The sequence below is a fragment of the Zonotrichia albicollis genome, chromosome 3 (assembly GCF_047830755.1).
Source record: "Zonotrichia albicollis isolate bZonAlb1 chromosome 3, bZonAlb1.hap1, whole genome shotgun sequence".
Lineage (NCBI taxonomy): Eukaryota > Metazoa > Chordata > Aves > Passeriformes > Passerellidae > Zonotrichia > Zonotrichia albicollis.
In genome coordinates, this window is record NC_133821.1 from 43,818,574 (window position 1) to 43,832,863 (window position 14,290).

A 14,290-nucleotide genomic window follows, 5' to 3' on the forward strand; every position below is an offset into this window, starting at 1 on the left:
CAATTCAAATTTTCAATTCACAACAAATGAAACATATTGAACCGAGACATAAAGCAGGGTTTTCAAATGTACTCTTTTAAAAAAGTAAGAAATGCTCGGGAATAAACTTCCTGTTTGCAATCTTTCTACTCAACAGCTTTAAGGAAGATTATTTAGCAGTCTACCACTCCACAACTGTCTCTGATTTAAAAGGATGTTAACTACATTAGCAGATAGACAATTTATAATTATTTTTGAAATGAAACTCTAATACTCCTGAGCTACTACAAGTTACTCCAAAAGTAGACAATATTTTAAGAACTATTAAGTTATATACTTATATAAAATGCACTAGGTATTTTTTGCAATAAAAGACATTAGTTTTCTACTTAATATTTGAGAAGCTAAGCAAACCAGCACAGTTATGCACTAAAGCATAATTTATAGTCAGTACCTGTGCTGAAAGTGATAGTTACCTTTTTCCATATCAGATTCCTTCAAATTATTCATTTCTATCAGATTCGCTGCTAGTATCAGTCTAGACTTTAACATGAGCACTGAGGCGCTTTAAATGAAAATTCAATAGATAGGTCTAAGTACAACACTGAAGTATTGAGGTATTAGTAATTTACAAATGGGAAGACAAGTCCAAAGTCTCCCACAGCAGCATAAATAAACTGGACTAACTCATAAATAACACTAGTATTAGTGAATGACTGTTCTCTACTAGCTGGACAAGTTAATTTCATGTTTTGCTTCTCAAATTATTTAAAAAAAATATAAAGGTTCTCTTATGTAATGAATGTCAAAAAAAAAAAAAAAAAAAAAAAAAAAAGAAAGAAAACCTGGCCACTCTAGAAATCAGATCATGATCAACAATAAATTCTTAGTGTCCTAAAGTCCACCAAATTACTGGTGCCATTCAGACATGGCAACCTAAAGTTCAGCAGTCACATGTGCTTGAACAAGGTGTACAGCACACAGCCTCTGACTCTGCTGGTCACAGGAGTGGAACTGCTGACTTCAGGCGGTGACAAGATTTCATCTTTGCACTGCTGAGTGACGCCAAGGCTGCTGCTTCCATGCTCACTGAAAAATACCCCATGGCTGACAGAATAAAAATGGCATTTTACTTTCTAAACCTTGGCTGTTCATGAAACAGAGCTCATGCTTCACCTAGAAGCAAACTACTGGTATTTATTTTATTTCTGCATGTTTACTCTGAGTAGCTCCACTTGAAGGGATTTTGCCAGAGTAGAGAATAAAGCAGAAAACATGTGACAAATCATTATCTTGAGCCATATGAATACTTCAAGGTTTTCAAAGAGTATTTTCAGATTAGACTCAAATTTGAATCTTAGAAATTACTGACTATAATATTATGATGCCCACAATGAGAAAAGATGCAATCCCAAAAGTGTTATTGATGGAAGCTGTGTGCTAGAATATTAAGTCAGTTCCCAAACTGCTCTTGATGTCATTCTGTCAAAATTAGTCATTTTGAAAAGTATTTTTAATTTCAAAGCCTATTTTAAGAGAGCATTAAAGTAACAGCATGTCATGAATTCGATTTTCAAAATTCTTCTGCTTATTTACAGGTAAGCTCTACCCTAACAGCAGAAGTGCAAGCATGTGGTTACACAGTATGAGTTGTAATATTTTAAAATAATGGTTTACACTGTACACTTTACAGTGAACTTGCAGTGAAGTGTACACATGTTGTGTGCTCAGACATTGCTCAACACAGGTTTGGTAAACAATTCTAATTACAGAAATCTGAACTCAGCGTTCTAGTGGTGGTGAGGTGAAGGGGAGGGTTGTTTTTAGGTTATGGGGTTTGAATTTGTTTTGGGTTGTTTTTTCCCTTCTCCAGATATTGATGTTAATGCAGGCAACTATTGCCTCTGAGCATAATTTAAGCTTTAAAATGATGAAGTCACTCCTGGCTTCTGTGCTTTCCATCTGGATTTCTCACTCCTCCTCCCTCTTCCAACTAAACCAAATGGGATAAGCTAGGTCATTCAAACTAACACTCCTCTGATTCACATGTTTAAACATTAATAATGGAGAACTAACTGTGGAAATTATTTTTACTACTAGTTAAACAAAGTTCATGTTCAAATGATATTCAATACCTTACATAAAGCTTTTGCCAAAGGGAAATTAAGATATACAAGTCATTTCAGTCAAAACATACAGTCATTAAGGCTGGCAATACTCCCTAGCTAACTAAATAAAAAATCAGTTTACCACATCTCAGTAATCTTTTAAGTAGCCAAACAGGACTTCTCTCCCATACATGTGAAAACAAACACGTGTGTGCCAACACAGGCAGTGGACAAATGTGCAGCAGGACCACAGGATGCTCTTGCTCGGTCTGGAATACACCGCACACAGGCAGCACTGGCTTCCTTTGCCTTTCTCCCCGCACAAGGTTTCCTTCAGCTGAGCCAACAAGTGTGCCATGGCCAAGATACTCAGCCCTGAGGGCAAGGCAACTCTGGATTTGCCTACAAACAGATCGACTGCACAAAAGTACTGATGGGGCAGAAAGATCACTTCCCATACATGAGAGAGGTAAGACCCCAGCAGCACTCTGAACAAAGAACTTCTTCACTGGCATGCTTTCTTCCCATTCTGCAGAACAGCAACAGAGGAAGCCTTTTTCATCACAGAAAAATGTGTACATATGAATAGAAAAAAGAACATAAAACCAATTCTACAATTCTCTGGCAACAGCAGAAAACAGCAACCCAAAACAAAGAGCAGTAAGAACCAGCAACAACCAGTAACACCATGCTCCTGTCAAGGGGCTCACTCAGGACTACACCTGGAGTCCCAGGCATACTTCTCTTACATAACAGTGCCATTTACTTGGACATCTCTATCAAGACATAGCATTGCAGTCTAAGCATACTTTAAGGTTTCTAAAATTGGATTTTCAGAAGTCAGCAACCTTCTTAGCACTAAATTAAGCTAAAAGCATTTGGTTTGTTTGTCTTCCTTCCTTCCATTATTTTTTCTCCTTGTATCTTTCAGCACAGTACTTGGAACAGTTCTCTCTCTGCTCCCAAATGATTTTCAGTGACCAAAGAATCAGCACTTTCAGCAGCCCACAGCTTTATCAAATTACAATGTAAAATCCAGCTCAAAAGGGTGCCAGTTGGATTGGAATGAAAACATTTCCTTCCATTTATTGGGAGACACAGCATGAAAACCATCATGAATAACAAGCATGAACCTTTGCTGTGTGTCCCAACATGACATGAGCTGCTGAAGCGGGTTCAGAGGAGGGCCATGAACAAGATGAGGGCTGGAGCTTCTCTTCTGTAAAAACAGGTTGAGAGAGCTGGAATTGTTCAGCCTGGCAAAGAGAAGGCTCTGGTGCAACCTTACTGCAGCCTTCCAGTACCCAAGGGACCTATAAGAGGTTTCGAGAGGGACTTTTTACAAGAGTGCAGTGACAGGAAAAGGGGGAATGGCTTTTAAGAGAGAGAAGGCAGGCTGAGATGAGTATATTAGGAAGAAATTCTTTACTCTGGGGGTGGTGAGACACTGCAACAGGTTGTCCAGAGAAGTGGTGGATACGCCATCCCTCCCTTAAAGTGCCTAAAGCAGGGCTGGATGGAGCTCTGAGCAACTCAGTCTAATGAAAGGTGTTCCCACCCAAAGCAGAAGGGAGCTGGAGCTCTGGAGCTAAGGGATATTTGAAGCACCTTCCAACTAAAACCATTCCACAATTCTGTGATTTCAGTACGAAGATTTAGTCTAAGGACCCAGTTTGATGGATGAACAATTTACAATCCTATTAAGAGACAGTAGCTTTTTTCCTTCTTGCATAATCTTGACATTATTAAATTACAGGATTATTTTAAAGTATTTCAAGGGCAATAGGGAAAGTAAGATCAGGTACGTGATCATTACTTAATCTGTAATATTTAAACAAAACCTGTGTAGGATAACTGAACATATAAACTCTTACAAGGCATTATTCCAGTTTTACTAGAGCAGTATGCTTAAATGGCTTTCTTGAAAAAGCATATGATCCCTGACCAGTAGCTAGTAATCTTGAAATATCCAAGTTATTCAACATGTAGAAGAGCTACATTTACAGGAGACAGAAAGGTGCCCACTAATACACAAATTATCACACTACTACTGTTAAGACTGATAGCAATCCTTGTAACAAAGCCTCATACCTACCTTCTACAAACATAGTTCCATAAAAGACTCCCTACAAAACACTATTTTTTAATACTTTACACTGACAAGCTGTGCAGAGACATTTTCTTAAAGTAAACCAAAAAAACCCCAGTTTTTTTCTTTACTACAGCTTGTTAAAGATCAATTAGTCCAAAAATCCTTCTCAGTGCAAGCACCACACCCAAGAATCTGCATATTCAATTCAGATAGGTTGGTCAGTACTAGACACAAAACAAGATACCATTCTAAAACATACCTATCCTGGCAAACAGGAACAGAATCAGTGACATGCACACAGAGGGGTCGTAAGATAGCAAAGGCAGCTGCAAGCATTGCTGTTCTGGGAGCTGTTTGATAAACATTCTTTGAAAACACCCTTTTCACAAGTGTTGAGCACCTGAAAATACTAATTTGAAAGGAGAAAAAGTCATTATCTGCTAGCTGACATTTTACTAGAAACAAGCTTGAAACATCAATAAATCAAACAAGTGACTTGTGCTAGCCAAAAGCCCCTATCAAAGGAGCAGAAAGCAACACTCACCACAAACACTACGCTTGTGCACCTGACACAAACACAGCAGTTACACAACCCTGTGCCCTTGCCCAGACAGCATCACTGGAAAAACCACTGAAGACTAATGAACAGTATCAGAGGACACACTTTAAACACACTGATTGAACAGTGCTTCTAATAGGACATCTATGGTAATTTTAAGGGTAATCAGTTCAGCACTTCCCCTGGCTATGCAAAATTACTTACTTTCTTTTGCTTTCTATAGCTTTTAAATACCATAACTGCCAACATTTTGAGTAAAGAACAGAACAAAACTAGTAAAAATATTAATGCAAGCACCTGACTACAATTTTACAATTTTCTCCTTATAGCTCTGAAGACTGAAAAAATTTTTAGACATGTAACTACAGAGTCATACTTTGGACCCACACTGGTAAACTCCTAAGAATATATGAGCAACTTTAAGGATAAGTCTTCTCACTTTGAACCTTCCCGAAGCTCTTTAGATTGCTACATTCTGTCCATGCACAATAGCTTTCTAATCACAATACAGCACAGAGAAGAAGCATTGATAATAATATTTAACAGCAATTTTTTTCCAGAATTGCCTTGTTGTACAAGTGAAAAGCCCCCAAGGAACGTTCATTTATTAAGCTCATTCACTGGACAAATAAGAACCAGCCTTTTTACTGGAGTTCTGTAGGAGTATTGATAATTTAATAAAGTAAATTTGACAAAATAGTAATGACCTATGCTGGTCTTCAGAAAGGTGAACTGATGACTATTTAATCAATATTTTTGCAACATAATCTCAACTCCCAAGATTAAAGAGAGATGCTCTTTTTAAACCAAAAGATTATTTTTTTAATGAATTAAAATAGCACAAGGAAATTTATCAGCTAAGACTTCAAGTTTCCAGTGCCTAACCAGCCATTACCGAAACTCAGCTTATGGAAGTGGATGTTACAAGCTCTGGTATATTTTAAGTGGAATGCCTGTTAACTTAGGGGCTCATGTGAAGCTGAATGAACCAAACAACTCGGGAAACATGGAATCTCACATCCCAAAAAGACTGAAAATTATACAAAGCCCTACTCAAATGCTTACAGAGACATCCTCCTGAATCAGAACACTTTTTCTCTGGTGAGTTTGATCAGACAAGTTCCTTGCTCCTCAGTTTGTGGCCAATCTCACTGGTTTGCTAAAAATGCATGCAAGGGACATCACTGCTTGTCCTTCCAGTTTAAGGGATAAGAATTTGCAGTTCTTCCATCATCTTCCTGGCACAGGGAACTCTTTCAGTGAATGATAGATATACTTAGTATATCCATCATTCACTGAAAGACAGTCCCTTTCAGTTTTAAATTCATTCTAGCTTAAAACTTTGGAGGTTTCCCTTCTTTTTTTTTTTTTGCAAAAAAAAGTGACAAGAATCTAATAGGAAACAAACATGAATGGACCAATTTAGATATTCAGCAAAACCAAAAAGGAAAGCAGAATTTTTGTACATAAACTGAAAGCAAAAAATATGTCTCCTCATTATAAGCAGAAAAAAACCCAGCAAAGCTTTCCTTGTTCTGGAAAACCTTTGTGTTGAGCACAAAGAGCAAGAACGAATGCGTGCCATGTGTGGTACCCAAATATTACATATGCACGTATGTAAATAGAAGATGCAAGAAAGAAATCACTGCGAGAACACAAACACAGTGCATGTAAAATTAAGACAGAGGAACAACAGCCTATCTTTCTCCATTTTAGACCTATGTATGTTGAAAATAGTTTTTTTTTTCCAGAGCCCATGTTTGTTAGTCAAGAGCAGACCAGATGTTAGCATAAACACCAGAACAGTTAAATCCCTTCTGAACACTTAAAAACAGTTCAACTCCCCCTGCCTACAGCAGTCCCACCAGAGCTGCTAAGACTGGTCTGCATTACTACCACTTTACTTAGCAGTGGAGGTGCTTAGGAGAAAAAAGACTGGAGGAAAGCAGATTGAAATTGCAATTAACAGCATATTGTGAAATGGCTCTCTAAACTGGTACTAAATACAAGAGTATTCAGAGCAGCTTTGAAATACTGACATGTGCATTTAAGAGAACCATCTACCCAAAAAGTCTATGATGACAATCACTGCCTTTTCTTATGACATGATCATGCCAAGTTGTCTATCTCAAAAATATGATGCCTCAGGGAAGAGCAAAGAAGTCTTTCAAGTTATTTCCTCTAGAATAAAAATTAGTTGTCTACTTTAAAGAGATGTTATCTCATGCAATGTTAAGGAAGAAGCCATACACTCCTTTCAACTCTTTTCATCAGATGTGTGTGTGCATAATTTTTTCTACAGTTTACTTTTATTGCTACCACATTCCAGCATTCATTTTTAGCTCAGGGCAACCACTGTTGTTTCTGAGCTAGCTATCCAAGTGACTGCCAAGTTGGGCAAAAAGCAAGTCAATGTTGCTTTGGCATCATATGCTTGTAAACATTTTCATTTAACTCTTAGATGAAAAGTAAAAAAATATACCAAGAAAGCTGGATACTACCATCACGTACAAGAAACATGTGAAAGGCTGCTTCTTGCTACAATCAGATTCTGGGAATGCTGAGCACACCTTTCAAAAATTCATCAGTCTAATGAGGAGACACATCTGAACCCCATGATGCGTCCCCAGGTAGGCACAGCTTTGCAACTGCTATGCTGCTCACTTCTCATTTCAAGACATATTGTCAAAACTTTATTTTGACCTTAAGAATGCAAACCATCCCCCTTTAAAAATGTATAAACAATTTTAAAAGCCACAAGGTTTGGATATTAATTCATTTTCTCATATTTTCATCTATTTTGTGATTAGTTTCTCTCTCTCCCCTCTCCATCCCCACTGAATAAACAGCTAACAAACCCTAGTGCATAACCTACCACTGAATCTCAGTATAAGCAGCAGCCAGCAGTTAGCCATTTTCTTCGTTTACAAATCCATTCAAGTTTGCAAGATCTAAACCTAGTTCAAGGAGCCATCATGTTGCACACTTTATAAAGGTTTCTCAAACTTTGGCTAGACTTCAGAAATTTCTGAATGTGTAGTACAAGCGTTGTTGCATCAAGAATGTAGTTTGAGGCAGAATGTAACAAAATAAGAACACTGTGTTTTACACATTCACCTGTTTTCTCCTAACAAATAAAACATGACCTTTTCTGAAGTCCATTAATCTTACGGAACTCCATCCATTTCTCTATACTGACAGAATTAGCTCTGAGGACTACTACAGAAAGGAGTTATTCAGAAAGACTCTTTAGAGATGGTTCTGACTTTGTTTTACCCGACCTGCAAAATTTCATTGTTTGGCAATGCCTACATATGCCAGGCAGGAAACAGGAGTTATTATTGAAGTCCAGAATAAAGACCAATCTATCTCTAAGAGATAAGAGATCAAGCGAGGCAGGCAGATAAGGAGCAAGAAAAACATTCAAAGCACAGATATGTCCAGCACTGCATTGCTTCAATGCACAAAACCCCACCAATGTGTGCTACAGTCACAACAATACTCAAGAAAGGACATGAAAAAGAAGAAGTTACTTTGGGAACACTTACAGAAACACCTTCCAAATGCATGAAGTAGCACAGTAGTAATAAAAAAATGCATTTGAAATCTTAATGAACTGCTGCAGAGTATTGCACCTCAGTCAACAAACACATTAAGCTTCTGTAGCAACAGGTAACAGTAAGATGGAAAGAGCATTAAGAAATCGGTAGATCAAGGTATAATTTGCTCTTTAGTGCTTTTAAGGCCTTATTGTTAATAGTGCAAACTTTATGAGTTGGAAAATCACATTTAAACTGTTCTTCTGTTTAAAATAACGTAGACATTGTGTGATTGTTTACAGTAATGAGATCACCAGCCGGTGATGCTTTAAAGCAGGTCTGTAAGCCCAGAGCTCACTGATGGGGGAGGCCAAAGACAGAACTTGAGTGACTCTTTCCTCACCAGAGCACACCACTGGCACGCTGCCAACCACCACAAGGTCCAGCAGTGCACCCAGCACTTAGAAAAAAGCTCTAGCTAGGCACCACTGCTGAACGCCTGAGCAGCTAAAAAATGAGCACCAACAACTATAGCTACTGATTCTGGTATTCCTAATTCTGCATGGCTTGCATAGGCTCTTGAGTCAAATATTTCTCAAATGAGAATATTCAGAAAAAAAAAGTGGTCTTGGCAAATGGAATAATTTTTTTTATTCCCATTTTTTTAAAAAAGTAGCCATATAAAGATTAGTGAAGGCATCAGGCAGCATTAGTGTGAGGACTTCAGTCAGCAGCTGATCGATGGTAACCATTATCAGTCGCTTATCAGCTGATTGATGGTGACTGCCTAACCCCAAGGATCTGGGCACTGAAAACTCCTCTAGATGTTGCACATAGATGCCGCATTATCAAGCCATTAGCAGTGCATTGCTGTACCCACTGCTGTTGGGCGGAAGAGGAAAAAAGGACTATGAAGACTCCACACACTGCAATTCCCTTGCATTAGCAGCTCAGGAGTCGAATCCCACAGCAGGCACATCACACTGAAACCAGACGAGAAGATCTGGCAAGAAGCTGCAATTCTGCTTCAAAGTTGCAACAACTGTAGGACAGAACTAAAGAAGCAGCAAAATGGGATTCTTTAGCAAGAGGAATATGGCATAAAAAATAAGTGAAAGCTTAGAAATCTTCTTTCTGTGGATTAATTCTCTGACTAAATCAACTACCTCCAACAGTAAGAAAAGAAAGTGATCAAAACTTCCTGATGAAATGAGTGAGAGAACAGAATCATTGCAAATATTACATTTTTTGCTGTATGGTAACCACTGGTAGATTGGGTGCTGTTAATATAAGAGATTCACAGCATCTTTTAGTACTGCATTCGTTGTGAAAAAAATATTATCTAAAATAACTTGCTTGCATTAATTTCCCATTTCCATCACTCCCACTAACAAATGAAACTTTGGTAATTCATTCCCTAACTTGGCTGCACTCTGTAATGGTTGGAAGTCCTTAATCAGAACAAGAAATGTTTTCCTTTAACTTTCCATTATCTATGGATTTACAAAACACAATGTAACCTAAAAATAGTCAGGTTTGCTGGTATGAAGGCTAACTGCTTACTAAGACAAAATGATATCAATCAAATCATACGAAACCAAAGTTTTTCTGGCAATTAATCCTGAATCCCAAATCAATTCTTGCTCTCTTTTACTGTCTGAACTATGATTTATGGGATAGCATGTGGACAGATTTTGTTCTTTAATACACTGAAGACAAGATACAGGTTTAAGTGCAAAGTCTCATCAATGTATTTGTTTTATCAACAGAACCATTTTACCAGAAATCCCCAAGAGGTAAAGCAAGAACAATGAACAATTCTGATTTTACAGTGAAAGAACAACTACACACTTTACCTGTCATATAGACACATTTCTATTAATTGTACATGAACCCTGAGCAGTATCTTCACAAAAGTATCATAGTTGCCAGTGCAGTTTCAACTACATGCATGCCGCCCCTGGACATACTTTAATTTTAGCTTAGCTTCTTCTAATAGTTGTTTTTGAAACGATAACAAACTAAATTCTGTTAAATTCTGAAGCTGTCCACTGAAAATACTATTCTCTTCCCATGAGCACAAGACTGCTTTTCACAACCTCTAAACCCACGATAAAATACTCTAGAGGGTGCTATTTAGAAGTAGAGTCATAATGCAACTTATTTCCTGACATACTCATTCAGCTAACTGCTGAATGAAACCCAAGTCAGCACCTGGTCCCAAATGCCACAGTTGGTCGATCAAACCGGAGTCATCAGCACACGCTGCTTAGGAGACAAGAAGGCCACAGACTTCAGAGCACAACTTCTCACAGTGCCTCTACAGGCATTGTATAACTGAGTGATAAGTCACTCTCACTTCTGGGACCAGACCATGTTCATGCTCTGCATGTGCCCAGAACAAAGGCCAGTGAGAAGAACCCTGGAGTGTCTCACTGCAAGTACCACACGAGTTTCCAAGACATCTCAGACCTGCTACATCAACTTTCCTAGGCCTCCAACACTTGTACTAATAAATTTTCCACAAGAGCACTCTGGAAATATTTGACGTCATCCACAGGCATTCTATCAACCCTGTGGCACGATGAACAGAAGGAACCATCCTGGAATAAGTAAGAGTACAACGGTGAAATAAGAATCAGCAGCTCCAGTTACAGAAAGCTGATATTAGCAAGCACCAGACCAGTGTGTGACTCTCTTTCTTGATGGACTGGTACCACTACAAAGAGCACAAGGGTCAGACTGATTTACCAGCACTAACAAAAAGTTCACAAATATGCTTGTATACATAGAAAGAATATTCAATAATAATAAATTATTTAATTTTATCAGTGCCACTGAAGGAGAATATTCCTATTTTCTCCTCTCATTCTGAGAAATCATTCCTTGTGCTTACCCTGTTCTGGACCTTTCTTCTCACCAAGGTACTTCGAACCAATAAAACCCAGTTTTATTTACTAGAACAGAAGAATGTAAAGCCAACAAATAGTTTCCTGCCACTTGATGAGTTAAATCAACTTACAGAGGTGTTCAATTGCCAGAGCTAGAGCATGGGTGGAGACTCGAGGGGCACAGCCATTTACAGGGAGGGAAGAAAGGAGGAAGAAAAACTTCCTTCATCAGGAGCAACGAGCTGTTAAAAATGGCAGAAGTTCATGGCTTGCGATATGGCCACGAAATTCTAGATTGAGATAACATCAGAATTTTTCCCTTTTCTTCATCCTTTACCCAGCTGATTCAAAGCAAGTAACAAGTATATGAAAACATGTGCACACAGAAATTCACTGTTTGCCTCTCTTGTCTCTCCTCCAAAACTCAGTATTAAACATACACATTCACCTAGGCGCCCTTCAAGTTTCAAGAACAAAGTCGTAAAGGACGAACTGAGTCACTCTGTTCTATGACCCACAAAGCCACGCAGTCATACCACAGCACCACATCAGATTTTATTATTAAAAAAAAAGAAAAAAATACCAGACCAAAAAACAGAGAAGTGGGAAAAAAATTCATTTGTAAAAACAGCTATTTACGAATCTATTTGTTTACTTCAAAATTTAATTCCCTGAAGCTCAAGGTATTGACTTGTCAGCTTTGCAACTGACTTGTTTTTGAAAACACCAGTTTATGCGCACTTCTCATTGGATAACAACAGTTCAGCGATGGGACTCTTTAGGGAATGGTACGCACTTCCAAAGTATGTTTATTTAAGAGCAAATTTAATTTGCGCAGTCAACAAAAGCACACAGATAACAACACTTACGTGAAACCTGCACATACTACAGGCATTTTAGCTGCTGTATCTCTCAACTTTAAGAAAAAACCGTGTGCAGCTTCAGCTCACTGTGCTGTGCTCTCCAGAATTACTATACTAGAGATGCTAAGAAAAACACCTGAGATCTGTGTTGTTTTAAATCAGGCATTAAGAGTATTTTGATTGCAGGCTAGAGACGATTTTGGGTGGGTTTTTTTCTTTTTTAGCAGGAATAAGGCCTCCGTAGAGAGGGAAAAAAAATCTATAAATATCTAAGCAGGTAAATGTGGGATTCCATTGACACAACACCGATCTCGGAGCGAGGGCAGGCGAATCATTTGCCAGCCAGTTTCAGCTGAAGACGCCCGAGTAGTGGCGGACTACGCGAATCCCCCACGTGCATCCTACAACTCGCGGGCGGTTTCGCGCCGCTGCCGGCCCTGGGCCCGGGAGGGCTCCGAGCGGGATCCCGGCCCCGGGGCGACGCTGCCGGAGCCGCCGAGCGCAGCCCCTTCCCGACGCCCCCCGGACACAAAGAGTGGGAGGCCTGAGGGGGAGGGAGGACGCGACCCCAGGCGCATTCCTACTGCCGGAGGCCAGCTCCGGGCGGCGAGGAGGGCGCCTTCCTCTTCCCCCGGCGCCGGGACAAAGGAGGCGCGGGAGGGCTGCGGAGCCCGGCACGGGGCTCTCGCCACGGAAGGCTCCGCTGCCCCGCAGCCCCCGCCGCCCCCGGCCCTGCGCCTCCCCGGGCGCTCGGGGTACAACCGGCGCGGTTAGAAGCGCCCGGCGGGGCCGGTAGCGGGGCCGCCCACCTCAAGGTGACACTCGCGGCCTCCCCCGCGCCCAGGCCGCCTCCCTCCTCCTCCTCCTCACCTGGCACCTGCAGACGATGTCGGCGTCCTGAGCTAGCAGATCCACCACCTTGCCTTTACCCTCGTCGCCCCACTGGGCGCCCAGCACGACGGTGACCCTGTTGCCGGGGCGGCGGGCGGCGCACTCGCCGTTGGGGATGCCGGGGCCGCCGTGCTCCGCCATGGCTCGCACTGCCCGCTCCGGCGCCGCTCCAGGCACATGCGGCAGCGCGCGGCAGCCGCTCCGTTCCCCCCGCCTCCGCCTCCTCCTTCCCCTCCCCGCCAGGCGGGCGGGCGGTGCCGCCGCTGGCGCGTCCAGGTGCCGCCGCCTATCGGCCTGACCTGCCCTGCCAGTCCCTGCCAGCCCGACCCCTGCCCTCAGCTGGAGCTCGCCGCTCGTTCGCGTGGAAAACCGAAGCGGTTACCACCGTTCCCGGCCGCTCTTTTCCCTGCGCTCCCCCACTACACCCCCAGTTCCGACTACGTTACCCAGCGCGCCGCGCGACCTTCCCCACGCGAGGCGCGGCGGGGAGCCGGGCGCGGAGCATGCTGGGGCGCGTAGTCCCCGCGGCCGCACCTGCGGCAGGACGGCGCCTCGGCGGTTGCCCCAGGCGGCCCCGCGGCGGCGGGAGGCCGAGGCACGGGGGGGGCGCGGCCATGGCGGGGCCGGGATGGCGCCTGTGCCCGGCGGCCGTGGGCAGAGGGTTCCAGGGCGGCGATGCCGTGCCCGTGGCGCAGAGGTGGCTGCGGCTCCCTCTCCCCCTGGGTTGCAGCTGCCGCGGTAGCTGCGGCTCTTGCCGCGGGTGTCAGAGCTGCACGCGTGTGTGCAGTGTGTCGCAGCACTGCCTGCGCGCTTGGGCTCGCTGCATCAATGATCACAAGGCTATAAATTAAAGTTTGGGGAACGAAGGCTGCATATTAGAGGCCATTTTCTCCAGAGACACCGGAACATGGCCCCAGGCTTATTCATGAGGAAATAAAACAATAATGGAAAAAGCCATAGCAGAGAAACGCCTTCACCATGTACACTCAGAATTGGAACCAATGTCTCAGTGGCTGTTTTCCTTCCTTCCTCCTTCATAGAACCAATAACCCCGAGGGAAGATTTTTTTCCTTTCCCCCCCCCCCCCCCCTGTAAAGTAGCTATTAAAAAGGCATAAAAATGGGAATGGTGTAATAATTATTGCCAAGACAGTTACTCAAAGACCTGAGTCACTGAGCAGTCACAGCAGCTGTCTGGCAGGCTGGAGTCTTTTAGTTGCTTCTCAGCTCTTTCAGATTTATTCCAGCCAAGAAGTTGAGTATCTATAAAAGCCACTGGAGAAAAGTTTAACTGTGTCTTGTAAAGCTAGAGAGGTATGTAACACATAATTAAATACAATATTGACAGAGAACCTTTTTTTTTTTTTTT

The 14,290-nt window shown here is 41.9% G+C and overlaps 1 protein-coding gene across 1 annotated transcript in view; it reads right to left on the reverse strand.

Moving 5' to 3' along the window:
* Positions 1 to 13,373, reverse strand: part of ADSS2 (adenylosuccinate synthase 2) — a 36,734-nt gene extending 23,361 nt beyond the window's left edge. The window contains exon 1 of the mRNA XM_005489714.4: positions 12,902 to 13,373. Within this exon, the coding sequence (XP_005489771.1) occupies positions 12,902 to 13,063 (162 nt within the window). The 5' untranslated portion in view covers positions 13,064 to 13,373. The remainder of the gene's footprint in view (positions 1 to 12,901) is intronic.
* Between the last annotated feature and the right edge of the window lie 917 nt (positions 13,374 to 14,290).